At 39.1% G+C, this 27,071-nt stretch overlaps 4 protein-coding genes across 5 annotated transcripts in view; 1 reads left to right on the plus strand and 3 right to left on the minus strand.

The window, feature by feature from the left end:
• Positions 1 to 2,874: 2,874 nt before the first annotated feature.
• Positions 2,875 to 4,853, minus strand: LOC308284900 (E3 ubiquitin-protein ligase RNF212B-like; the record flags this gene model as incomplete). The annotated part of the gene is made up of 6 exons (XM_080725625.1): positions 2,875 to 2,907; positions 3,010 to 3,070; positions 3,163 to 3,269; positions 3,982 to 4,056; positions 4,147 to 4,199; positions 4,754 to 4,853. The coding sequence occupies 6 exons, from the start codon at positions 4,851 to 4,853 to the stop codon at positions 2,875 to 2,877; spliced, it is 429 nt and encodes a 142-aa protein (XP_080581751.1).
• Positions 4,854 to 15,053: 10,200 nt separating this feature from the next.
• On the minus strand, positions 15,054 to 17,900 carry LOC308284901 (zona pellucida sperm-binding protein 3-like; the record flags this gene model as incomplete). The annotated part of the gene is made up of 7 exons (XM_080725626.1): positions 15,054 to 15,058; positions 15,731 to 15,822; positions 16,356 to 16,456; positions 16,542 to 16,647; positions 16,737 to 16,917; positions 17,355 to 17,446; positions 17,875 to 17,900. 7 exons carry the CDS (start codon positions 17,898 to 17,900, stop codon positions 15,054 to 15,056), a joined length of 603 nt encoding a protein of 200 aa, XP_080581752.1.
• A 478-nt stretch (positions 17,901 to 18,378) lies between these two features.
• Positions 18,379 to 20,161, plus strand: nedd8l (NEDD8 ubiquitin like modifier, like). The gene is made up of 4 exons (XM_080726537.1): positions 18,379 to 18,521; positions 18,929 to 18,976; positions 19,082 to 19,164; positions 19,808 to 20,161. The coding sequence occupies exons 1-4, from the start codon at positions 18,504 to 18,506 to the stop codon at positions 19,926 to 19,928; spliced, it is 270 nt and encodes an 89-aa protein (XP_080582663.1). The 5' UTR covers positions 18,379 to 18,503; the 3' UTR covers positions 19,929 to 20,161.
• Positions 20,162 to 20,368: 207 nt separating this feature from the next.
• Positions 20,369 to 27,071, minus strand: part of ap1g2 (adaptor related protein complex 1 subunit gamma 2) — a 32,583-nt gene continuing 25,880 nt past the window's right edge. The window contains exons 19-22 of one of the 2 annotated variants that reach the window (XM_080726508.1): positions 26,747 to 26,909; positions 25,852 to 26,018; positions 24,503 to 24,601; positions 20,369 to 22,827 (exon numbers count right to left, since the gene is read on the minus strand). In XM_080726508.1, the coding sequence (XP_080582634.1) occupies positions 22,717 to 22,827; positions 24,503 to 24,601; positions 25,852 to 26,018; positions 26,747 to 26,909 (540 nt within the window). In that variant the 3' untranslated portion in view covers positions 20,369 to 22,716. Of the gene's footprint in view, positions 22,828 to 24,502; positions 24,602 to 25,851; positions 26,022 to 26,746; positions 26,910 to 27,071 lie in introns of both variants that reach the window. The other variant, XM_080726507.1, reaches the window with a different exon arrangement.

Genomic DNA, 27,071 nt, shown 5'->3' on the forward strand with positions numbered 1-27,071 from the left:
CCTTCAAACTGAAAGGTTTAAATGAAATAATCTTTACAAAAAAAACGTTGACATTAACAACTGAGATGAGTTGAATCAGCTCGCTTTTAACTCAAACTTAAGTATCAGTTGACCAAATAACTACTTATTCCACTAAGTTTTAAACAATGAAAGAAATAAAGCAACCAACCGTTGAACAAACTTTCAAAACAGCTAAATTAATATTGTTATTCATCCCCCAAATGCAGAGGGATTGTATAGCAGTTAACAGCTTAATTTATTGATTAATGATCACAATTATGCACATTTCTCATCACTCTTGTACAGGGACATCCTATGGCAACATTTTCCAGCTAAATGCATGAATCATGAATATCAGCATCCCACAAAATAAGGTTAATATGTGAACATGGTATAAGGCCACTGACGCCTGATGTGAGAACTGGTTTGATAATCATTACAGGCCATTTCTAGGCCTAGGTGACTGGAGTGAAACACCACGGAAGTGTTGCTGGAAGATGTCAGATGTCAGATGATACTCTGACCTGAAAAGGAGGAAATTTGTTTTATTGATAGAAGGGACTAGATGTATCCTTTCATTCAGGAAATGCAATGAGGTTGTTCTTACAATGTTTGCTAACACAATGAATGTGTTTCTTACCTGGTTGGAGTTAATGTGGGAGTTCCTTTGTAAAATAAAGAGATTACATATTTTCAATGGTGGAAAAAGTATTCAAATGTTTTACTGCAATGTATAAATACTCTTACAAGTAAAAGTCTGGAATTCAAAATGTACTTGAGTAAAAGTACAAACGAATTGGCATCAAAACGTACCAAAAGTAAAAGTACAAAATGTTTGAAAAACAATGTGTTGCGATACAACACGTTGTGAGCTTGAATATTTTCAAATAGCCTAGGTATAAAATAGGGCTAAAGTGGTTAATGTATGTTTTATAATATTATAATTTATATCTGCAAACTAAAGTAACTAGTAACTAAAGTTTTCAAATAATTGTAGTGGATTAAAAGTACAATATTTGGATCCGAGAGTAGTGAAGTAGAAGTATTAAATACTCAAGTAAAGTACAAATACCTCAAAATTGTACTTAAGTACAATACTTAGGTAAATGTACTTGGTTACTTTACACCATTGCATATTTTTTGATACCAGCTAAATTGTTTTCAAAAATCTAATTCATTCTAATTCATGGTGCATGCTTGTTGAGTTTTTCCAACACCTCACCGTGTCAGTACCCACATCTCCTTTACTGTATACCGGTATACTTAAAGCAACCTTTTGTGAGAACAGGTCACAATGATTAGAATAGTTAAATCATGTCAATTCATGCATTTTCTTTAAGTGCTATTCAATATTCAACCACATTCCTTAAATTAAAAAGTACATTTAGTCATTTCTAACACCTCTACACGCTTAATTTGTGAAAAGTACAATAGGCATTTTGTAATTGTACTTACTTAATTCATGATCACGAAGAGAACTATGGCTGGAGACAGAGGTAGCTGATCCAGGGGGAGTCTGAGGAGAGCAGATGGATAGACAGCAGTGTTGATTTCGTCTACTAAAACTATGACGAAAAATGTTTGTCGACTGCGGTTTTTTCACTGACGAAAACTAAATAAAAACTAAGCCGTGATGACTAAAACTAAGACCAAATATATTGACAGTCAACAAAATAAAAACTAGACTAAAATGTTGGGGACGGACTAGTAGAGAAGAGAGTCATTTTATGTTTGGTTGCTCTCCAGTGTTGCGTGCTGAAGATAGCCGATCTACAAGCTCACACCGCGTCGCAGCGTGACGCGTTGTGAGCTTGTAGATCTGCTATTTTCAGCACACAACCAAATGTAAAATCAGTCATTACGATGCCATCAAGGCCTGCCAAAATACATTTCAGTTGACTAAATCAACTGTAGATTTAGTCGCCTAAAATCTTATGATATTCAGTCAACTAAAACTAGACTAAAACTAAAACGTTTCAGGTGACTAAATTATGGCTACAACTAAATTACATTTTATTCAAAAGACTATGACTAAAACTAAATCAAAATTTGCTGTCAAAAACAACACTGATAGACAGTAAATATTTCATTATTTTCATTTCATGTCATGCAAAACGTTATAATTCAGAAAGTTACAAATCTAATGTGATACTTATTTTTCAACAATGGACAACATAAAAGGACTAATTGTTGTATCAATCATAGTTTAATAGATTTTACAAATTCAGCTAGCTCAACCAATCTCTTCAAATATTGCTCCAGAATCAGTACAGTACTGTATTACTGTAAAACTATTACTATTATTATAAGAGGCTTACTCTCCAGGTGAATCTTTGACCTCTCTCTCTGGCCCTCATTTCAGCTGAGCCTGTGTGACTGAAAGACATAGGTAGCATATTCAATATTTGGACCCAAGATGTTCCAGAAATAGAGGAATTTGAAAACTGTTTTTTGAACTATGAATCAAACAAAATAGCAATCATACCTTATTGTTCCTGATCGAGGGGTGACTGTCAATGAAAACATCAATGAATACTGTATTCATTCTGTAAACAACTTTGTACATTTTAAGAATGGTGCTATATAATGTAAATAAAGATTATTATATTTGAAGTGTATTATATGGTGCAGGTACGTTTAGATTATGTTCATTAACTTGTGAGAAGGATTAAACAAGCCATTCATATTTTAGGAGTAGACTAATATCTATACATTATTAGCTTTAATATACCTGGGGATGTGATGGCCACGGGAAGTGACATCCTATGAGCACTTTAAAAGAGAAATGTTTACAATTCAATTTCTGTTAATTAACAGTATCTATAAATGTGTCTTGTTGCATGTTATGATGCATTAATAAATATAACTTAGATTTTACCCAGTTGTTTGCATTTGTCCTGGTGAAGCCTATGATAAAGCAATAGTGTAATAATTAAATTAGACACAAGGTGCAGCATTGTCCCATTTTAGTCCCAATCAGTATTATGAGCCTCTTGCAAGACTACTTACCCTTCGCTGAGAGAGAGGCCTTTTCAATTCAGCATTTTCTCTTTTCAGCTCTGAAACTTGCCTATATAACAAAAAGGTGGTAGTGGTACATTACAGCTTTATGTTACAAACCAAAGTACACAGAGCAAAAAAAGAACCAGTAATGATATCAACCTATAACACTGCTCGGTGACATCCTTAAGACGCCTCTCCAATTCCAGGGATTTGTGTTTGTAGTACTCCGTAAGTCTCTTTTTCTGTCTCATTTGAAAATGTGCAATCTGTAAGTTAAAGTGGACAATGTTAATAGCAGTGTTGTTTTTGACAGCAAATCTTGATTTAGTTTTAGTCATAGTCTTTTGAATAAAATGTCATTTAATTTTAGTCATAATTTAGTCACTTGAAAAGTTTTAGTTTTTGTCTAATTTTAGTCAACTAAATGTCATAAGATTTTAGGCGACTAAACCTGCAGTTGATTTAGTCAACTGAAATGTATTTTGGCAGGCCTTGATGGCATCGTGATGACTGGTTTTACACTTGGTTTCGTGCTGAAAATAGCCGATCTACTTGTAGATCTGCTATTTTCAGCACGCAACACCTGAGAGCAACCAAACATAAAATGACTCTCTTCTCCATTAGTCCCTCCCTAAAGTTTTAGTCTAGTTTTTATTTTGTTGACGAAATTGCCAATATATTTAGTCTTAGTTTTAGTCATCACAGCTTAGTTTTTATTTCGTTTTCGTCAGTGAAAAAAACGCAGTCGACAAACATTTTTCGTCATAGTTTTAGTCGACAAAATCAACACTGGTTAATAGGGAAATTAATTCAAGCCTCCATTGAGGATTATGTGACAATGACACAGGTCTTGGGCCAGACAAGAAGTAGAAGCATTTTTCTAACTGAAGATACAGTAGTTCAACTCATTGGGCCTTTGAGAGAGAAAACATAGTGCAGCAAGTGTTGTGTAGAACCGTGGATGGTAGCGATCTGCACCTGTGCCATGTTCTCCAGATGTGACTGAATGAGTTTCACAGGATCCTTGAAAAACACCTTCTCCTGGTGGTTCATCTAAAGAAGAGAGTGAATAATGGATCATCTGAGGAATATTTTCAACTGGCAGCACTTAAATGTACAATGCATTCAGCTACTAATACCAACATTGTCCGTGATGGGCAGGTAACTGCAGCTGGCTCGGCATGTGTTGCACTGTTCTAAAGGATAACCGGAAATCACCTTATCAGAACACCATAGCTTTCTTTTCTTTTAATTCTTTACCACAGGGGTCTTCAACGTTTTCAGGCCAAGGACCCCTTAGTTGAGAGAGAGAGAGATGAAGTAGGGACCCCCACAACCTCTTCATACATTCCATATAAAGACAGTAGGATCATCAGTGTATTTTGGATTCATGTTAATGTGTGGTTTAAGATATTTAACCACTTGAACCGTCAATAATTAATAAACTTGACCTTTCACTATGTACTTAGTCTGCTCTTTCTCCCCCTTTTCCCCGAAGAAAAATCGTCAAGCTTGTAGATCTGCTATTCTTGGCTAAGTTCTCAGAATATGGACGCTAGGGTTCAAGTGGTTAATATAAAAAAGGGGGGGAAAATAAATTTCTATCACACAGAGATTTGGAGGACCCCCTGTAGTAACTCTGAGGACCCCCGTGGGGTCCCGGACCCCTGTTGAAGACCCCTGCTTTACCATATCAAACAGACTAAATCTGGGCATGCCAGGAGGACATAATATACTGTAGCTCTCATACTAGGGTTGATGCATCCTTCACAGAAGATGTGACCACAGCTGGACACAGCAAACTTCTGCCCACTCCTCCTGAAGCAGCGGTTGCAGTGGAACCACTCCATCCTAGGTAAAATGACAAATTAAACATAGGTCAAATTGACAAATATTAGAGGCAGAAATTGTGAAAATAGCCGATCTACATGCTCACAAAGCCTCTATTTTCACAATAGAACCGTTATACAAAATGCCTCAACTCTTAGTGCTCGTCAGGGTGAGGGGGTCCCCATAAGTCCAAACTCCACAAAGACACAGACCTGACCTGAGACAGCGGCCATGTTGACATTAAATAGTAGCATAAACACAGTGTGTTACCGATGATAATTATGTTACATTCCATTTAGGTCAAACAGTGGTGTAAAGTAAGTAAGTACATAAGTAAGTACACAAGTAAGATAATTATTACAAAACATACATTAACCACTTCAGCCCTATATACATTTTGGCCATTTAAAAATAGACGATCTACAAGCTCACAATGTGTCCCGAAGAGACACAATTGTGATTTGTATACATTTTGAACTTGTGAAATGGGACATTCTTCACAATGACTACTTTTACTTTTGGTACTTTCACTCAAGTAAACTTTGTGTATTCCAGACTTTTACTTGAAGGCCTCCTTATACATTGCACCATTGATACATTTTCTCAAGTAAAGATTTTGATTACTTTTTCCACCACTGAGGTCAAACAGAATCTAGGTCCTGCTATTGTGCATGTTTGCTCACTGGAAAGACTCTGCTACATTACACACCTTATGGAAATCGAACCTTAATTGATTGATTGATTGATTGATTGATTCAAGACTTTATTAGAAGTTTGCAAAGGAAAAGGTACAGTTTCATGATGGTACAGTTCACTGGTACAAGGTCTACTAAAAGGAGATCCTAGAAAAGACTAAGCTTATTTCCACTGGAAACCATTTAAGTATCTCATATAACATTGAATGACAGACGAATAAACAGTACTATGCAGTAGATATGTAAATAAAATAAAATGAAAGAACAAAAAAAAGAAAACAGTAAGTCTAACCAAACACCTCTGTGAAGTTAATTGGCACCCCATATGTTGAAAACATATATAAAAATTGTGTCATTATTTAGTGCTGAATTTGTGCTGAATTGTGCCGTACATTTTATAATTTGTGCTGCTATCATTTTTGAGATATTCTAAGTTATAGTTTTGCTGAGGCTTGCACCCCCAATTTTTTGGCTCCAAATCGGGAAAAGATGGGCTCAATCCTTAGTGCTGGATGTGCTCTAATTTGTGCCATTGAAATCATCAATTGTGCTTTTATATATATTTATATATATAAATATTTATATGGTTATGAATTAGCAGATTTAGCAGCAGTATACTGATTGCCCTACAGAGGGCGGTGTAGAGCAGTAGTGTTTCATTGTAGAAGATCAGTGGTGTTTTGTAGAATATCTCAATAATGATAGCAGCACAAATAAATTATAAAATTTACGGAACAATTCAGCACAAATTCAGCACTAAATAATGACACAATTATTATATATGTTTTCAACATATGGGGTGCCAACTTCACAGAGGTTAATCAAACACTAAGTATATACAAAGAAGGGGCAGGGGAGGGGAGGGCTGGGCTAGGTTTTTTTTTACCAGTTGCGAACGGCTGCTGCCTGTAAGTGGTTTTTCAGGGCAATTTTAAAGGATGCTAGGGATTAAAGTTGTAATTAGTAAGTGCCTATCACCTGTGTTTAGGCTACCCTAGGCCTACTATTTTAGGTAAAAAACAATTGCTGTATAAAAGGCCTACAGCAGTCAGTGCACCTTCTCCTTCTGTAGGTGTAGGCTAAAAACCTGCTAAAACACACTAATGCCCACGCGCGCACACAGTCTCTCTCACACACACACAGTCTCTCTCTCACACACACACACACACACACACACACACACACACACACACACACACACACACACACACACACGAATTAGCAAGCATTAGCTAGCAAACTTTTGGCTGCTGTGTCAGTAACAGAGAATCATCAGCTGATTGATGTCATTCCGAAATGACTGGTCCAGAGTTCAGACCTCGGTTCAGGCTCTGCGCCAGATGATGATGATGTTGTCGACGACGAAAAACCACAGTAGCCTACTAACCTGCCTTGCTTGCTTCAATGCCAAAGAAAAATCTTTTAAATCTTTTAAAAGCTGTTTTTGTTGTAGGCTACTGTCCTCGGGTGTCGTGGCTGCTGTGGTTTGCTGGAATTGAGAGGGTACCGTACAGTAGGCCTACAGGCAAAAGCCCTGAATGTATACTCCGTCGTACTATGGTGACACGCGGAAAATTCTGGATCTACAGTGGTCAGTCTCAACTCAAAATGAGATGAGATTTTCTGCTTATTTTTCCAGAGTGTATTAAAGCTACTGATATTGATACCACAAAAAACGTGGCCATGTCTAGCCTATATGTTTATTTTGTCAATTGTGATGTCTAAAATAGTTTTGGAATTGTATTAATTTGCTTAAATATCTGGTTTGAAAAGGCAACATTTCATGACCCCCTCCCCCACGTGACCTTTATTTTACAATTTACACTACTATTGGCCCATCTGATTTGAATTGTCCAATTTTAAAAGACATGTTTTGCATGAATTGCATACATTTCTATAAAGTTAATTACATTTGTTTTCAACAGCCTTTTAATTTACATTTTCAAACTATGAAAGTTGTCACTAATATCAGTGACAACAGTGAGATGTGATGGTATGTCCTAGCCTGACACTCAGCCTGAATTGACATTTCGTTTCACTTCATTAAAAAATTTAAAGGGGTGTGGCTAGCGATTCAGGGTCTGGAACTAGGCTAGGTATGTCCACCCTCCTGGCACATCCTCCAGTCAGCAGGATAGGGAAGTGTTCAAACCTGTCATATCATCCAGTCCTGGGGGCTTTTGACTGCAAGATTAGTCTTGGTTGTGCAGTATATTTTCATTTCAGTCCCATTTTCTACTTTTTTAGGTATCATGATTCCGTTGGCAGCATACATCCTAAAGACACTGATGGTTCAGTGTTCAGTACTGTTGCATCACGGCATATTGATAGAAATGTCAACCATCTGGCAAAATATGCCCAGGTGCAGGTTGCTGGATAGTGATACATGATAGATCATATCAGCTAAAGCAACCACATGCAAGTTTAACTCAAGATACAATCTAATAGCGCATATATGGCACTTTTATCTTCCCTCCTTTAGATAGCATCTCACTTGGCCAACAGGGTTGACAGGAGCTGACAAAGGTGAGCATTTGACCATAATGTTTTGCATCAGTCTATGCTGCCGCTTCCTCTTCATAGGAGGTCTCAATATTCTTCCAGTCTGCAATTTATCAAGCAGTTCTTTCGAACCCAAACTTCCGAGGCCTTTTTCGGAGGCTCCTTTAGATCAATTATCAAACTCGATCATGTCAGAACATTGCCAAAGTAGACAATACAGAAGGAAACCACCTAAACACCTGTGTGATGTGTGGGTGTGTCCACTGCAGTCTGAATCAACCTTAAACCCCCCCCCCCCCCCTCCCAATAGTTGCTTAATCCCTTCTTGTCATCTTTTTATTTTAGATAGATGCCATTTTTGTTCAGTGCAGTGGTTACTTATTCACATACTCAGTCCGTTTTCTTGACCGCAGATGTTAATTGCAAGTCTTGTGTAGGCCTAATCATTTACCTAAACCCTAGTGTCCCTATTCTGGGGCAGGCATTTAGCAAAAATTGTAGATCTACACGCTTGTACTGCCATCGCCTTGCAAGCTTGTAGATCGTCTATTTTGATAGCCGGCTGGTGAGAGAGCCTGCCTGGCAAACTACAGTCCCCAGTTGTCCTATGTTCGATCGATTCCAGACCTAGACCTGGATGTGTCGAATATGACTGGTCGAAGTGTCCTTGAGCAAGACACCCAACTGCTCCAAGCCCCTTGTGGGCAGCCAACAGCTGGGTTGAGCTGAAACAGTTAACCCATTCGATTATTCACCAGGTTCTAAAGTCATGTCTGTCCAGGGGATCTGTAAATGCTACCAATATGAAGGTAGCCGTGCTTTCCATGTAGCAGTTCAGCTATTTAGTTATTAGAGTATAAGTATAAAACAAAGGAAGCAGACATAGCCTTGGATCAAATGTGATGTTCCGTGCATATTTAGGGTGACCATATTTTCAGCCACTCAAACCGGGACGCAAAACACTGTTGCCTAAAACTGGGACCCTAAAAGCAACGCGCACGTTACCGCGCACGCACGTGCCCATTCTCGAACGTTCGTGCACGCGCACACACGCACCGCAGGGTTGCAAACAGGCAGTGAGTGATTGACAAACAGCCTCAGCGTTGAATTCAGACACGCAATGAATTTGTTCCTTTTTTTCTGATTGGTTAGGTGAGCATGTTTTCATGAAAAGAACATGATAAATGTCTATGCAACAACTGAAAAAAGCTACTATTATTTTAATTCTGGCGAAAACTGGGACAATTTTGTAGTGAATGTTGAAAACTGGGACATATTAGTGTTTTAGAGAGATTTGTCGGGACACCGGGACACTCAGATTGAAAACGGGACTGTCCCGGGTAAAAAGGGACGTCTGGTCACCCTATGCATATTGAGTAGGCTACTTATGAAGCAGTCACATTCCAAGTGCAGAAACTCCACAAAAAGAGAAAAGGCAAATCCAGCATTTAAGATTTACATTTTATTTAATATCAAACCAAAACTTATCTCCAACGTCTGGAGGGATATCTGGGTACCATTGCCAAGGACATTCTTGAAAAAAGATTTGATAAGTTTAACCAGTTTATCAAATCTTGTTTCTGGGCATAACATTTTAATGCAATTGTTGGCAATATTCAGGCATCCATGCCAGTGATAGTAAATGGACCTACAACAGCATTTCGACTAAACCCATGTATCCCTGAAAAGAAAAAGAAGCACATTAGACAAGAGACAGATGGGATTTGACATGTCCTGTCTATTTACCCATATAATCCTAGCCTCCCTATTCCGGGCATGGCATAATAGGCCAACATTGACAAAAAGAAAAAATGCAAACATTCCACAAAAATAGCACATCTACAAGCATGTAGTTTGGCAACATTTGCTATGAACAGCAAAGTGTAGGGCTTAAAACAAAAGGCCAACACCCACAATTACCTGACGCAGAACTCCTTCTATTCCTAGGTCTGCAGCTGGATTCACAGCAGTTACATAGACCGCTATAAGATGAGTCATCTAGAAGCTCCCAGCTGTGAATAAAAATGGTGCCATGATTTCAATGGTGCCAACATTCATCCTAAAAATAATTGGTTGTACATAAACAAGTGGCTGCCATTCCTTACCCGTGCCCTTTCACATAGTGACAGGCCTTCTTGCTGCTGTCAAGATTGTTGGGATCCCAGGCCGCAAGCTTGCAATGAACATACACCTGTTGACGTGAGAGCAGTCATTGCTTTCCTTTTGAAGTCTTTTCTACTTTTGAATAATACATTAATGAGCTTGCCTATGAAATTGTAAAGTGATAAAGATAATACATTAAAGAAATATAAGAAAAAGGATTTTGCCTACCTCCTCTCCAACAGCAAATTTTAAGGCTTGAAGGGACAAATTAAGAACGGATGTTTCTCGTCTTGGTTCAAATTTTGTTCGAGTTACCTTGCTGTCCACAAGGCACCTGAATGACAAACATGAAGGCAATTGTTATAGACCTGTGGGTTGTTAGTTAATTGTTGTTAGTCTAATTGCACAAACAAATAAAATAAAGAAGAAGAGTATAGTCATTCACGATGTTTCCATGCAAAGTTGCATACCCCTTGTTGTTGATTATTGTATATGTATGGCTGGCATCCTGCAGTTGTGGAGTTCCCTTGTTGATCATTGTATGGCTGGCATCCTGCAGTTGTGGAGTCGAAGCAGCCACACACTCCTCAAGGAACAGCAGCAAGGGCTGATGGAACTTCTGTTCAACACTGGCAGAGATTGGGATTAAGGACCCAAGAGAGAAGGCAGTGGATGTAGCTGGACCAGAGAAATCCTCTAAAAAATAAAGGCAAATACAGACATGGAATTATTTAACCTATACCAGATTGACTGGGGAGAGCATTTGTCAATTTTCTTATTAACATCAACGTTTCTGTAGAAAATAAAGAATCTTCCATCTACCATTCATAAGTTCCATGTGGAATAGTAGATATCCTTCACCATGTGTGTTAAACACAGCTTGGTCTAAAATGGGAGGGTACCAGTCTTTGGGCCTGTATGAAGGGGGGGGGGTGACATACTGTTAATCCATCAAGCTGCAAAAATCATCAGCATTCAAATCAAATCAAAATGTCACACAATAATGTATAAACAATGCAAATGTTTACCTCTCGTAGAGACAGACAACTGGATGAGAGAAGATCAGCGTGTTGGATTTAGGACGAATGTAGGTCAAGTCATTCATGAATACCAGCTGATCTCTAGTTACCTTTAATAATTAAAGGATATTCATAAAATTACTCAATTTGCTTAACATAATTGCCATTTAAAAAACAACAACTTTAGAAGGCTACTTACTTACCAGTCTCTTGAAACTACACTCATCAAGTCCAACATTGAAAAAGGCATCTTTAGCAGAGAAGCTGTTGGGATGACAGTTGCCTAGTCGCACCAGTGAAGGGTCAATCTTGGACTGTGTGTCTGTCCATACCACCGAGACAAAATCTGACCCACAGTCCATCCTCATATCTGTGAAGGATCGGACATGAGCACTTGAAAGTTTCCACCTTTACAGACTAAAACATTGACAATGTAACCTATAATTTAGCTAAAACCCTTACTTTAACTCACTTCATTTTCACAAATGTAATAGTAATAGCATTACCTGCATTCACTAAAATGGCAACTGCCAGACTCAAGACCAGTGCACCTTGCCAAAAGAAAGCCATCATGACTGAACACTGGGCTTCAGCTGCAACTGTTTTTAATTCACCTGACTGTGTGGTTGCAATCAAGCAAATTTCTGTCACCTGGTCTCTTCAGGCATTTTTTGTTTTGTTTATTCAAATTTTAAATAACACACAAAACATGTTGCTTAAAAGACATGTGAGCTTCACTATAAAGTCCAGGACTTATTTCATTTGGGGTCCGCTCACAAACAAACAAAAAAGATGACATAGAAATGACAGCAATAATTGTAACTACCCAACTTCTTGCCAGGGCCGGACTGGGACATAAATTCAGCCCTGCATCTTGGCCCAGACCAGCCCAACACAACTGGCGCGAAGCGTACATAGAGGATCTACAAGCTCACAACATATTGAGGCAGCGGCACGTTGTGGGCTTGTATGCTGTTAAATGTTTGGTTGGGACTACTGGGCCACAGTAGCCTGTGAATGGGCTACTAGGCCAGTATTCAGATGATAAACAAGCCAGTGGGCCAATCATGTGATGTCTCTCTGCTCTGTGGTACGGTGCTACTGAAGCCCTCTCCACTGAGAGCTGGTGCCAAGCAGATTTATTGTCAATATGGGCAGTGCTGTGTCCCTCGCTAATTCAACAGCTCCAAGACAAAAATAACAACTAAAGTATAATTCTACCACTTTCCTGTCAACAAGAAAGAGAAGAAAAATTAGCTTTAGTCGGGGGCCTTAGGGAGATAGAATGGTAATTTCGTGCTAATCAGTCTAAAAGCGAGTCTAATGATTTAGCTAGGGTGCCCGAGTCGGCGACCTTCGGGGTCGCAACAGCGGCCAAATCAAGTTGGGTTTTTTTCTGGGTATTTAAGTAGGATGGGAGGGGTCTAACTATAGGCCAGGGGCCAATTCTGATACCTTCACAAATTGGTACCACCCAAGGTGACCGTACGTTTTTTTTAATTTTTTGACTTCTTACATATCTCTAGTTTACATTTTGGTATGATAACCCTTTCTGAGACCCAGCTTAATTGATGTTATCAGCCGCTAGAGTCGGCCTCCCATCGACTTTCTATACAGGATTTTTCTGGGTGTAAGTAGGATGTGAGGGGTCTAACTAGGGGTATGTCTAGTAAAACATTCCTTGGGCTACAAATGGCCCCAGAAAACGATGGTTTAGTGATGAAAAGGTGATGAGTCATCACTTTTCATCAGTTTTGTGGGTGTTTTCTGGGGCCACTTGTAGGCCAAGGAATGTTTTTTGTAGAAAACAAATGCTTGCAATGGATTCAGCATCATGACAAACCCCTAGTTAGACCCCTCACATCCTACTTAAAGGGGCACTCCACCACTTTTCAACCTATGTTCATATAATTGGTCCTCACTCAAAAATACCTTTTCTTTTTTTTTCTCAGAGGAGGGCTGTGGGCAGGTCAGAAACCCATCGTCTTGTGACATCATCGATTGCCAATCCAGTTTATAGAAACGGCAGAAACGGCAGAAACGGCAAAAATCTAAATATTTCTTTCAAAAATATTATTTTTTTTGGGGGAAAATGATGATGTCACAAGACGATGGATTCTGAACTTCCCACAGCTCTCCTAGGAGACTTGGACTGAGTAGAAAAAAATTGTGATATTTTATCATGAACATTAGTGAGGACCTATTATATGAAGACAGGTTGAAAAGTGGTGAACTACTCCTTTAAATACCAGACCCCTCACATCCTACTTAAATACCCAGAAAAAAAGTTTTTCTGGGTATTTTCCTCCTGTATACAAAGTCGATGGGAGCCCAACTTGATTTGGCCACTGTGGCGACCCCGAAGGTCGCAGACTCGGGCGCCCTAGCTAAATCATTAGATGATGCCCTGGGCTACATCTGTGCAAAATGTGCCGCTTTTAGACTGATTCACACGAAAAATCCCTAAGGCCTCAGACTACTTATAGTAAAAAGATTCACGGGCACTGGTGCCTCGTTGGCACTAGAAGTTCTCCTCTGCCTACAAAATGATGTCAGAATGAACAGGTTTTATCTGTCCCGTACGTCCAGAATATGTGTGTAATGTCCGTCCCGGTCTGATGATTGGATGATTAAAAATGTCCAATGAGACCATACTTTGAGGATTGGTCAAGCTTCACATGACAATTCAGCCCTCCAGATAAAATCATTCATTCATTCAGCATTGGAAGAAGAATGTATAGATCACAGAGTTCATAGCTCTAGAACACATAGAATAAAAGTTCACCGCTTCACTTCGAACCGAGGTTTGATTTTTCACATACATTTGAATGTCGAGCAGGGGTCTTCAATGTTTTTCAGGCCAAGGACCCCTTAGCTGAGAGCTAGAGGAAGCAGGGACCCCCACTACTGTGTTCATAGATGGCTTCATAGACTTCTTTGACAGCACTATCGTCATTGTTGTCAATTAATGTTTGGTTTGTTTGTTTACACATCTTTTCTATTGTGTGTATTTTCCGACCATTTAACCCTCAATATTTAGTCAACCCGACTGTTAGCTCTGTACTTGATCAGCTCTTTATCCTATACACCAACTCACTCAGAAAGTAGACGATCTTTAAGTTCACTGCTGCAAGGCGTGTGCGCTTGTATATCTTCTATTTTTCAGCTAATGTTCCGATCACACAAAGATTTGGCAGACCCCCTGTAGTTACTCTCAGGACCCCCTAAGGTTCCACAACCCCCTGCTGAAGACCCCTGGTCTAGAGGGATGACAATATAAAATAAGTGATATGGTGATAAGGGAAGATAATTTGAAATAATTATTCTTACTAAATAAACAAAGTACTGATTGGTTTTTATTCTACTGTAAGGAACTGACAGAAAGTTGCGTTGGGGTGAACAAGTATGCAGGGGCTTGAGCAATCACTGACTTGACAAATCTGCTCCTTGTGAAGAAACTATTTTAATTTATATCAATTTGCAACATCACTGTATTTAACCATCACATCTGTGCTTCAGTTTTAACCGGGAAAGAAAACATTTGATTATGAATAACTGCTGATTGGATAAATTGGCATGAGGCACATTTAGATCCAAATGAATAATACCTCATAAAAACTTACATGGCTTTATGATGAGTTCCATGTGTAGTGATGCATAGAGCCAGATGTGACAAATATAGACCGACATAAAGTTGTCAATAAATACTTTAAACCATAACATTGTAGTCAACTTTGGTTCTGTAAGATGGGACACTTCATGCAGTTGTGGAGTCTAATTGTCCAACTCTTGGACATTTTTATTATCATTATAGACCACATATCTACAGTACAGACAACTTAAGGACCAACTCTGTTATTGCCACTTCATCGGGATCGTCACAGCAGCTTTAGATTGGAGTTTATCCTGCAATGGAGAATGCCCATTAGAGATTTACAATAAAATTCAAATTTCCAAAAGTATAGAAATTATACAAAACCTGCAGTGGAAGATTTTGTTGATTTGCTCGGTCCATCAGTATGATCAACAATGATCAGTGGTCCAAAGACAGACAGCTGAACAAGGCCCTGAGGTTCTAAACACAAAAACAATTTAAGGAAGGGACGTGCAATTCTGGGAGGAAAATACAAATGCATTGAACAGGTCACTATAGCCAGATCCAAATACTCAAATTCCTCCCATCTCCTCCGATCTCCAGCATGCTGTTAACCTGCGTCGAAATACTGGGACGTAGAACAAATGAAATGATGAAATGAAATACCTACTCATCCCGCGAGGGAAATTCAGATATCGCAGCCCAACCCAGCTGCTTTTTTTCTTCAGCTTAACCCAGCTGAACCCAGTGCTGCTCACAAGGAGTGCGGGGGAGAGGGGAGCAGTGATAGCTGGAGCGGGGAATCGTACCTGCGACCTCTGGGGCCTCCGGAGTCCTAGGTATGGACACTAACCACTCAGCCATCACTGCTCAAATGTTATGTTGAAATATCGACATGCTCCCATTTAACTGTACCACCACCATGCTGGAGAACAAAGGATGCAAGGAGGCATTGGGATCTGAATACTGGGTCAAAACTATACCTGATCCCACTTCTCTCTTGGTCCGGGTTCTGCAAGTCGACTCACAGCAGCTACAGAGTTGGCTTCGTGATGGATCGTCTAGTAGCTCCCACCTAGGGGTGGGCGATATGGAAAAATACAATATCACGATATTTTCCCAAGCTGTATCACGATACACGATTTTATCACGATTCTTTTTCAAGTTCGTTTTGATGGTTATTTTTCCAAGTTACTTGACAAAAACTAGACTCCCTGGGTTCCTTTTGGGAGGTCTAAATTGAACTTTACAAGTATGTAACTCTGACAGTATACAAATGAAACCAAATGGACCCTTACGGGTCCATTTGGTTTCATTTGTATACTGTCAGAGTTAAGTGGAGACCATAACATTTGAAAGTTTGAGAACTACTGATTTAGACCAAAATGCAGGTTTAAATTGAATTCTGCAATGAATCTGTGTATTAATGATTAAACAGGATTCTGAAAAAGCATATCGTGGAGACATTGTATCGTCTCCACGATAATTATCACCATATCGCCCACCCCTACTCCCACCTGGTAAAAAACATAGGTGGCAGACAGTGCCATCAATATGGACCAGCACGGATTGGATAACAATAGAGAAGTTTGCCAAGCCCATGCTTACATGCCGACGCCGTCCATGCCATCTTTTATATAATGACAGGCTTTCTGGTTTTCGTTAAGAATCTCAGGATCCCATGCAACTAGTTTGGCGTGGATATAGACCTGTGGGTAACAAGGTCATCGTCAAAACCATATTAAACATAATATTTTGTATTTTGATAAACCAAAGCAATTCTCCATGACTCACCTCCTGTCCGAGAGCAAACTTGAAGGACTGCAGGTTTAGGATAATTGAAGAATTCTCATTCCGAGCTAGGAACCTGGAGTTGGACATCTTACCGTCTACAAGGCACCTGAAAAAAAAAAAAAAAAAAGTAAGACAAGTCAGTAAATGTTATGTGTTCCCTTTGTGGTAGTGAAATTCATGCTAGGCTTAACTTGCCCCTTATTGGTGACGATAGGATAGACCTTGCTGTCAGGAAGAAGTTCAGGTGTGGTGGCAGCAAAACACTCATCCAGGAGCAGCAACAAGGGTTGATGGGACTTCTGTAGCACTGCCGCCCATATTGGGATGAAGGATCCCAAAGGAATGACATTTGTCTGAGCCACATCAGTGAGCCCTTCTACAGGGAGAGGAAAAGGGTTTTCACATTACTAACTAGCTACTGTGCTTAGTCATGTTTATGACTCAGCAAAGTGAGAACTAGGGCTGTCACGATATGACATTTTACATGATGATTAATTGTCACTCAAATAATTGGCGATTAACGATTTAATTGTGTTTTTGTCGTTGATAATTACATTTCTGTTTGGCTTTTAGGCTTTGAAGTTGCATATGGTAGATATGACACATAACCTAAATATACAAATACATTACTGACATATTTGACAACTTAATACTTAAAAAATAACATTGATAGTGGAAATATCAGATCTACCTATTTCCACTATTTCTGAAATGTTTCAACATTCACGATTATGACAAAATAATTGCGATAATGTCAAATAATCACGATTAGACGATTATGTAATAATTGTGACAGCCCTAGTGAGAACTTACCATTTAGGAGCGCCATGTGGAAGACTAGTTGTCCATGGCCTACTGCACTACCCGATCCAGTGTTCAGAAAGGGAGGTATCCACACATCGGTTCTAAAATAGAAGGGGTTTATGATTCAAGATGTGACTCCATTTCAGCAAGGTTTGAATTTCAGCCCAGTGTGACCACTTACCTATGATAAACACACTCAATGGTTTTGTTGAATGCTGCAGGTTCCCCCTTTCTGCGTGGCCTAAATGACAAGATATTTCGATAGATGACATGTTTGCCTTTGATCTGTGGAAAATGGAAATAAAATGGGTTATAAGACCAATCAGAATGTCTGCTGGCAACCCAGTTGTGTTCAAATGTAGCATTACATTACCAGTCTTCTGAACTTGCACTCAGTGAGTTTACGGTCAAACTTTAGTAGGCCCGCTCCAGTAGAAAGCTTTGAAAAACTGTTTGCCATGCAGTTTCCAAGGAAGAAACGAGCTGCTATTGGCACTAAATCCGGTCCAATATACCATGTGACATTTACAGAGTGAGTGTCCTTTTGGCAGACATATGTAGGATTATCTGCAAATGAATACCATTATGTTTAGTCTTTTTGTAAATTAATCTCAAATGTCAAAGTTCAAATATGTGCCATATACCAACCTGTATAATTAGCGACAATTATTGCTGTAGCAGCAGACAAAATGAGGGCAAATAGAGAATGATCAGTCTGCATGACTGGACCAAACCCACGACAGCTGAGAAGAGACACAGCATATGATAGTCAGCAGATAATTAGCTCAATCATGAACATCTGAGAGTTGCGAGAAGGTTTGAACAGAAACCAGACGACAAACTATTTGGACAACAATCGCAAACAATGCATTTCATATGTCCAGAAAATATCTAATACAAAATTTAAATTCAGACATTTGCGAGGGATAAAGGCAATTGAAAAGTTTTGGCATTCATTCAAACGGAACCTACCCACTATACTCATCCTGGTGGCTTGAACCACAGACGGAAGGCTTAGTGTGTTACACAGGAAGTGAAATAGAATTTCACAGTCCGAGTGGTTGTTGTTGTGTTGTGATATTCTCTAGTTTACATCAAGTATAGATATATAGTAATTAGTTCCGATTGTATTGATATACGTTTTATGCAGGATTCAAAATGCTGATTAAAGTAAAGGTAAGACTAGTCATCGTTTTTGAATGAGACACATGCTAACTAACTAATGCTAGCCACTTCATTGTGAAGCAGTGCACCACCGACTGAACTAGATATTTGGCTGAGAGATATTTTACCCGTGTGCAGCATTTCTGTTTGACCAAAATATTGGACCACAGCACATTTCTGTTACATATGGTTTAGTCTTATAATAGACCTTATCCACCTTATTTAATCAATAAGATGGTTCCACATTGTATATTGGAGTAATAGTGCCGTTGTATATCTTTTTTATATTCTGTTTAGACAATGTTTGTCCTAAATTTAAAATGGCTGAGGACGAGGGTGTGTTGCAGACAGTGAATGACCAAACTGTCGAAGATCAGTCAGTCAGCCAATTAATTAATTGTGGTCAACTTTTGTTTCAGACACTAACTGGAAAAGAAATAGAGATTGATATTGAGCCCACTGACAAGGTAATGGCATGACGATACATTCAAATATCTTCATGGTTGGTTGTTTCTTGTCCCTATCCCCTCTCACACCCACTTAACCATTCTCTTATATCAAATATAACAAAGGTGGAGCGAATCAAGGAGAGGGTGGAGGAGAAGGAAGGCATCCCTCCTCAACAACAGAGACTCATCTACAGTGGAAAACAGATGTAATTCCCTCCCTCTGCACTAAAAACATCCCATCTTATAAAACATGTATTTGAATTAAAACCTATTAAGACCGGGAAAGCATCTGTGTCATTTTAGATTCTAAAATAGCAGCTTATACAAGCTCAGCCCATAAGGCTACGAGCTTGTTGATCTGCTATTTTTGAAAGATTTGACACACACATATGTAGTGCAAACATTTTTTGAACTCCAATCTTTGCTTCTGGGGATCTGAGACCAAATACACATTTTGGGGGGTCCTTGACATGAAAAGGTTTAAGCACCACTGATATAGGCCTAACTGTTAGGATTTATAAGACTTTAGGCCCATTCCCACTGGGCCAGATAAAAGAATCTTTCTCCAGATATTTTTCCATTCAAAGTGGATGGTAGATACAGATAAAAAATAATAATATCTGAGGCAGATATTTTTTTTTATCTGTATCTACCACCCACTTAGAATGGAAAAATATCTGGAGAAAGAGATTTTTTTTATCTGTTATCTGGCCCAGTGGGAATGGGCCTTTTTGTATTGTAGAATCGGCCTCTTAGTGGGTTAAATATTGAGTTAAATCATTTATTTTCATTGAGGTTTTCTCTAAGCTGTTGTTTCTCCCTGTATCGTCGTTGTGTGGTACCGTTCAGGAATGATGAGAAGACAGCGGCGGACTATAAGATCCAGGGAGGCTCTGTGCTTCATCTGGTCCTGGCCCTACGAGGAGGGCTAGTCTCACAGAGTCCCAGCAGCACACACCTCATGTCCTAGTCAACAACTGTCACCAAGGGCGCAGCCAACCTAAGAGTTTGTCACTGTCACGCTATGTTACAGCACAGAAGAGATCTCAAATCCAACGCTCTCCCAGGCCTACGAAAACAAAAGCAAACCAACATAAAAAGGACTTTGTGCTAATCCATGTAAATGTTTTTGTAACCCACTAAAGGATTTTGAGGTCCACCAGTTTAGTTTTTTTCTTGCTTGTGAATAAACAGTGAAATTAATGTTGTTCTGGAATACAGACTTTGTGCACACAGACTTGGTCACCAAAGTGGATTTTGGAAAATGTTTTATTTTATTTTATTAGAAAATGACAAGACAGGATTCAAACGCATCACACACAACAAATTCAATTCTCGTTTTCTTCCGGTGATAGCGATCTGAGAAAAGGTTTACGCTGCGATTGCATTGACATCCGTTAACTAGTGTACTGACATCTAGTATCAATGGTTTTTGAAGAGAGAAATGTGATATGATTTTAATGTCTTCTGTAATAATGACATGTAGTCAGTTTACTGCCAAGGCAATACTTTATTTGGAGGTATAATTATTAGCACTCTGCCAATGTATCCTCCAAAACCACATGACATACTGACTGTACATGTGTCAACATGTAACAAAGGGTTGCATAAGTTTTTTCAGACTGTAGTGTTCACATTGTGCTTATAAACGTAATATCTTAATATATTGGGTTTGTCAGTACAGGAATCGCACCCATATTTTTCTTCATTTACATAGGCTTAGACGAGTACATGGTTTCAGTTGATAAACCCGCTGTAAACAATATCATTTATACTGGTAAGGGCAAGCAAGTCTTGTGTGGAAACTTAATTAAAATATGTATATGGCTACACATCATTCACAGGTAAAAACATTAATTCACCTCAAATAAAAACAATACTTTTCTTTTGTACATGACAATACCTAAAGCCTAAATTTATACTGTTGAATGGCTGTCGCTTGCAGAAAAGAAATGATTTGCAAGCATCAGTAGCCAACACCGTCTTCAGACAACGTATAAATTAGGCCTCTGTGATGAGAAGACAAAAGGCACAGGGAAAGAGAAGCAGCTGAGAACAGAAGATGATAAAGGAGGTAGGAGGAATTGGAACATGAGCAAATGGAGAAAAGGAATGCATATAGGGACATGCTTTTAACCACATTAACCCCGATATCCCTGCCCTGGGAATTTTCATTACAGTTGGAAATTCTCAACAACCCTAATAGAAATGTGGCAGAAATATCAGATCTATAAACTCCATTTTGATGTGATGTGATCTTGTAGATATGCTATTTTCACCTCATGGAGATGAATAATTCGGGCTTAAATTGTTAAACATTCCCAGAAGAAGTTTACAGCTTCCCTCTTGTTCACCTGACACAAAACTCGATGGGAAGGAAAGAAGAGGCATCTTGTGTGAGGAAAGGTTCTCAACATGTGGGTCGGGACAAATGATTTTGAGGGGTACCCAGATGATTAGTTAATTAAACATTGGCCAAACTGTCAAATATTAGAGGCAGAAATTGTGAAAATAGCAGATCTACATGCTTACAACGCCAATGCGAGGCGTTGGGAGCATGTTGATCGGCTATTTTCACAATAGAACCGTGTTACACAAAACGTAATGCCTCAACTCTTAGTGCTCGTCAGGGTGGGGGGTCCCCAGTTAAAATATGATTATTTTGGGGGTCACGGCCTGAAAAGGTTGAGGACCACTGATCTAAAATAACATCAATGGGTACATATTCCTGGAGAGTTTCTATTGACACATCTTCTGCCAGGTAGTTTTTATAATTCAGAAATGCAACTCCACAAGCGATTTTCATAATTTTACCTTATTTTGAAGGACCCACCGAATTCAAAGGGGTGACCACGATGAGTGTACACGCTTTTTGTAACATCCAATGATCATGTCTTCTTTAGCCCGGTAAAGAAAAATTGCATCCGCGACGATGCGATCTTTAGTTATGGTCCGTTGAAAAAAAGTGTCTTTGGACGATCAACATAATCTGGGAATAGAATCCGAGATAATTCCCCTTTTCTGAATACTCTACCATTGGTCTCAATGGAAATCCGGATGTCCGGGTGGCCTCATCTCCCAAAGGATCATGGGAAATTGAGTCCCTGCTTTACTGCGGGTGTATCAGAGGGCTGTCTGATATTAACCAATGAAATGATCAATTTACGCGTTTTGGCATAGCCTATATGGCGGCCAAGTGCGGTAAAATCTGAAAACGCGGTTTGGGGTAAATTAGCGGCTCAAGTGTTTGGTACAACTAGCAATAACAGCTGCTGAGTCAGTAAAAGCTAGTTGATGAATCAGAGGGTCCTTGCTTCACACAAAAACAATATGGAAGGGATTCAATATATATCTGAAGATAATTGACCTTTGAACTAGATGACCACCTGAACTGTAGGAGAATGTTCCATATAAAGTGACGCTAACAATCCTATTTACGTTTGGGGGGGGGGGGGGGGGGGGTGTATTGCCAGTTGTTCATTGGGTCAGAAAAAAGGGTTTAAGAATGGCTTAGATTCAATTGTGTTGGTATCAAGTCGTACGTTTATACATGAGGCTTTGCTGTCCGGTGTCAGAACGGTACTATAGTTCCCGATGGTCGCCGTCGGCCATGCTAACACCAATAAAAATTAGAGTTACTCGAGAGACATCAGACTGAGCTGATGTTGTAGTGTTGCACGAGCAGCTCAATGAGAGCTGATGTCTGGCCATTCATCAAAAAGACGTAACGTTGACTCTTGTCATAGTCATTGTCTGATTCAATGCCAAGCCGGAGCAGTGAAGCTGGGGAAGGCGTCAATCTGTACTGTATCCTGAAAGACTGATCCCTGGCTGGTGTAGGACACACGTACCCTCATCTTCAGATTCACCTAGAGGGGGGAGAAAGAAGCATTTAGGCCCAAGAGAGAGAGTCTATGAAGAGGTTTGATCTACCATGCTTTGTGATGTGACACCTTGTGAGCTTGTAGAATGTCTATTTGAGCTATTTTTCAATCTGAGAATCTGTCAATTAGGATAACCTTCAATATTATAACATTGTTGAATACCTCAATATCGATATTACTCACGATATTAGTAAATGCAATTGCAATATATCGTTTTTTATGTTTTTCTGCTTTAGGTCCACTTCCCGCCTAGTCTTTCGTAGCCAAACAACTATTTCACAATCTCCGAATGCTATATAGAGTCTGGAACGACAGCTCCCGAACGGCGAGTATCGGAAGTAGCCACTGCTGCACTGAACTGTAGTCCCATTGGAAACATAACAGAAGCACATTAGCACAGACAGTCAGTCAAGCGGCATATTCTTGTTATGGGTGTATAGTTTAAGAAAACATTTGGAAACATCATGGAAGGAACACCAATAACACCAGAGAAAGACGAAATAACGCCCCCAAAAATATGGAAAGGAGACATAACGCTTCCAGTAGGACATGTTATTGCTACTGCACCAAGGGAGTGGTTGCTTCACATCCGTTTTATCTCGCACTCGTCGTTATCATTTCCGTCTCCCAGACTGTATGCCGGGAGCATTTGCAAATCACGTTAGGCAACAGTCTGGCCAAACCCAGATAATTAATAGCAATATCCATGCATGCACATTGCACAGTACACTTAGAAATTAAATGTCTTATTTCCATTTTCCAACAATGGTTTTATTGAAATAACCACACCTGGTTACAGATGGACAGCTTTTTTACGTGCATGCATAGTGTGTCTGTTAATTAATTTGACACAAACCAATACCTAATTTCAAGCCGCCTTCGTCCATATGTATACCTCGCATGTTGATACCTCTATATAGGTACATTTTCGATATATTGCCCAGCCTAATGCTGCATTCACACTGAGAGAAGCCAAGCTAATGGTTTGCTTGGTAATTCATTCAATGTATTCTCTATGCAAACCAGCTTTAAAAAATTCCAAGCTTTTTTTCCAGCTTGGATATTTTAAAAGCTGGTTTGCATAGAGAATACGTTGAATTACCAAGCAAACCATTAGCCTGGCTTTTCTGTATGTGAATGAGGCATTAGTGTGTGTATATATATATATATATATATATATATATATATATATATATATATATATATATATATATATATATACACACAGTAGGGCTGTCACGATATGACATTTTACATGAAGATTAATTGTCACTCAAATAATTGGCGATTAACGATTTAATTGTGTTTTTGTCGTTGATAATTACATCTCTGTTTGGCTTTTAGGCTTTGAAGTTGTACATGGTAGATATGACACATAACCTAAATATACAAAGAAATTACTGACATATTTGACAACTTACTTAAAAAAATAACTTTGATAGTGGAAATAGCAGATCTACAAGATGCGACGCGTTGTGAGCTTGTAGATCGGCTTTTTTTTTTTTTTTCCAACATTCACGATTATGACAAAATAATTGCGATAATGTCAAATAATCACGATTAGACGATTATGTAATAATTGTGACGGCCCTAATATACAGTGTATTATTAATTTATTATGTATATTATACACTATTATTCTTTATTTTTTTTGACCAACCTTGTTTGGGTTGGTGAGAAGCACTGTCTGGGTAACGTTAGCTGCGCCTCGTGCAGGCAGGGAGTCCCCACTGGGGGCCTTCATCTGTAACTGGACACTCTGGGAGGGGAAGTGGATTGTCAAAGGTCAGAGGTTAAATGAAGACCACCAAAACACATGTAGAAATACTTAAAGGGGCACTCCACCACTTTTCAACCTATGTTCATATAATTGGTCCTCACTCAAAAATAGCTTTTCTTTTTTTCTTTTTTTCCTCAGAGGAGGGCTGTGGGCTGGTCAGAAACCCATAGTCTTGTGACATCATCGATTACCAATCCAGCTTATAGAAACTGCAGGCTTTCTATTCCTGAAAAGTTGCAATTTTAAAGTGGAAGCCATATTTCTCGCGATATTAAAAATCTAAATATTTTTTTCAAAAATATTGATTAATTTTTTTTTTTGGAAAATGATGATGTCACAAGACGATGGATTCTGAACTTCCCACAGCTCTCCTAGGAGACTTGGACTGAGTAGAAAGAAATTGTGATATTTTATCATGAACATTAGTGAGGACCTATTATATGAAGACAGGTTGAAAAGTGGTGAACTACTCCTTTAAGTCCAGCGCGTTCCGGCAGCTCAACCCATTAGTGTTGATTGGAATTGCCATTTCAATCAATCGACTCGGCAACTGCTTGCCATTGGCCAGTCATTTCTATTAATGTTTTCTGACAAGATCATTTCTCTGCTTTAATAATATCAATATTATAGTCACAAGTGTATATGTTTTGTATTGTGAAATCCATTGGCAATATTTCTTGTTGACTGACAGTCATGACAATAAAATCTTTAAAATGTGATCAGAACAATAATGCGATGACTTCATAGGAATTAACCGACCAACTAGGCATGCTAATCTAATCTGACCTTTACTCTGTTTTCCACTCTATATACTGCCTTAAAACCTATGACTAAGCAGACTGACCACCCGTGACAGAAAACTCCTTCAAGTAGTAGATAACCCCTTTGCTTGCTATTTGTTATGTCCATGAATTAAATACCAAGGACTTCCAACGTAAAAAAAACAAACAAACTGTAAAAGGACTTATTTGGGCTGTTCCTTTTAGGCAGGGTGTTTAACTGTACTACATTTCTATTGTATTAACAATACTTGTACTGTTCTCCATTTCTGTCTAATAAAATAATCAATCAATCAAAACAAAAACTAAAAGAATCTGCATGAATTCAAGGCTTCGTGGGCTGTCTCATTGATAGAAAATAAGTCATTTTTGGGGTGAACTGCTCCTTTAAGAAATGACATGCCCTGCTGCATTATGTTTGGTTTAGATTGCATTGTTAGGCAGACGGACCTTGGGGACTGCTGCCTGGAGTGTGAAACTGCTGATGTCAAAGTCAGTGGAGTTGGAGGCTGTGAGTGTGACGGTCAGTACTGTGTCCGACTGTTTGTCGCAGAGGAGTGTCAGAGTCAAACCATCCTTCTCATACACTGTCACAGCAGGCGCTGTGGGAACAGGATCTGCTGCAGAGGTAAAAAATAAATAAAATCAATACCAATCATAAAAACATGCAATTTCTAATAACCATACCTGTATGAAACGCAGTGTCACAATTATGGGTGTCAGCAGTGGGAACTGCTCGATACGACATGTTTGGTTCAACGCTTGTGTTTTAATTTGTTTTTTTAAATCAACCTCTAACGTTATACGCTTCGCACTCAACAAGGTATGTGTACCCCTATCCGTGCACGCTCACTTGTGGCAATGACTGATTGACACATCAGTGTTGAATTCAGACACGCAAAACATTGTTCGTGTTTTCCAATTGATTAGTTATGGGAGCACGTACATGAACAGAACATGATAAACATCTACGCAACCTCTGAAAACACCTATAATTGTTTTCATTGACATTTGAGTATTTTAGAGAGATTTGTCGCACACAGCTTGAAATCTGTGCATTTATGGCCAAACCGGCCATATTTTTTATTTTTTGCTTGCCATGAATTGAATACCAAGGACTTCGAACGTAAACAAGACAATAAAAGGACTTATTTGGGATGCTCCTTTTAGGCAGGGTGTTTAACTGTACTTGAACTGTACTACACTTTTTTTGTATTGTATTGACTATACTTATACCGTTTTCCATTTTTGTCTAATAAAATATTCAATCAATCAATGATTCATTGTTGGTTCCCTGCCCAGGTCTATGGGCACTGTGACAGCATTCATAAAGTGGGTGTCTGACCGGGTACAAGAGGTATGGGCTCCAGTCCTCCCAGCAGATCCAGCAGCTCTCCACCGGCCGTGATGGATGTGATGCCAACAAGATCCGGAGCCGTGGTTCCCTGGGCCGGGCTGGGCTGCAGAGCCCCGTCAGAACCACCCAGCAGGTCCAGCAAATCACACACCTTCACCACCAACAACAGCAACAACAAGACAATAACAGGGGAAAGCTGAGGTTTGAGTCTGTCCGAGTTCATTAACCTATTATTTTATGCTTTAACTGCGTGCTTGTAGATCTGCAATTTTCTTGGAAAATCTTGAAACCCGATTCTATAAATGTATTCGAA

The sequence above is a fragment of the Nannobrachium achirus genome, assembly GCF_963921795.1.
Source record: "Nannobrachium achirus genome assembly, chromosome: 5".
Classification (NCBI taxonomy): domain Eukaryota; kingdom Metazoa; phylum Chordata; class Actinopteri; order Myctophiformes; family Myctophidae; genus Nannobrachium; species Nannobrachium achirus.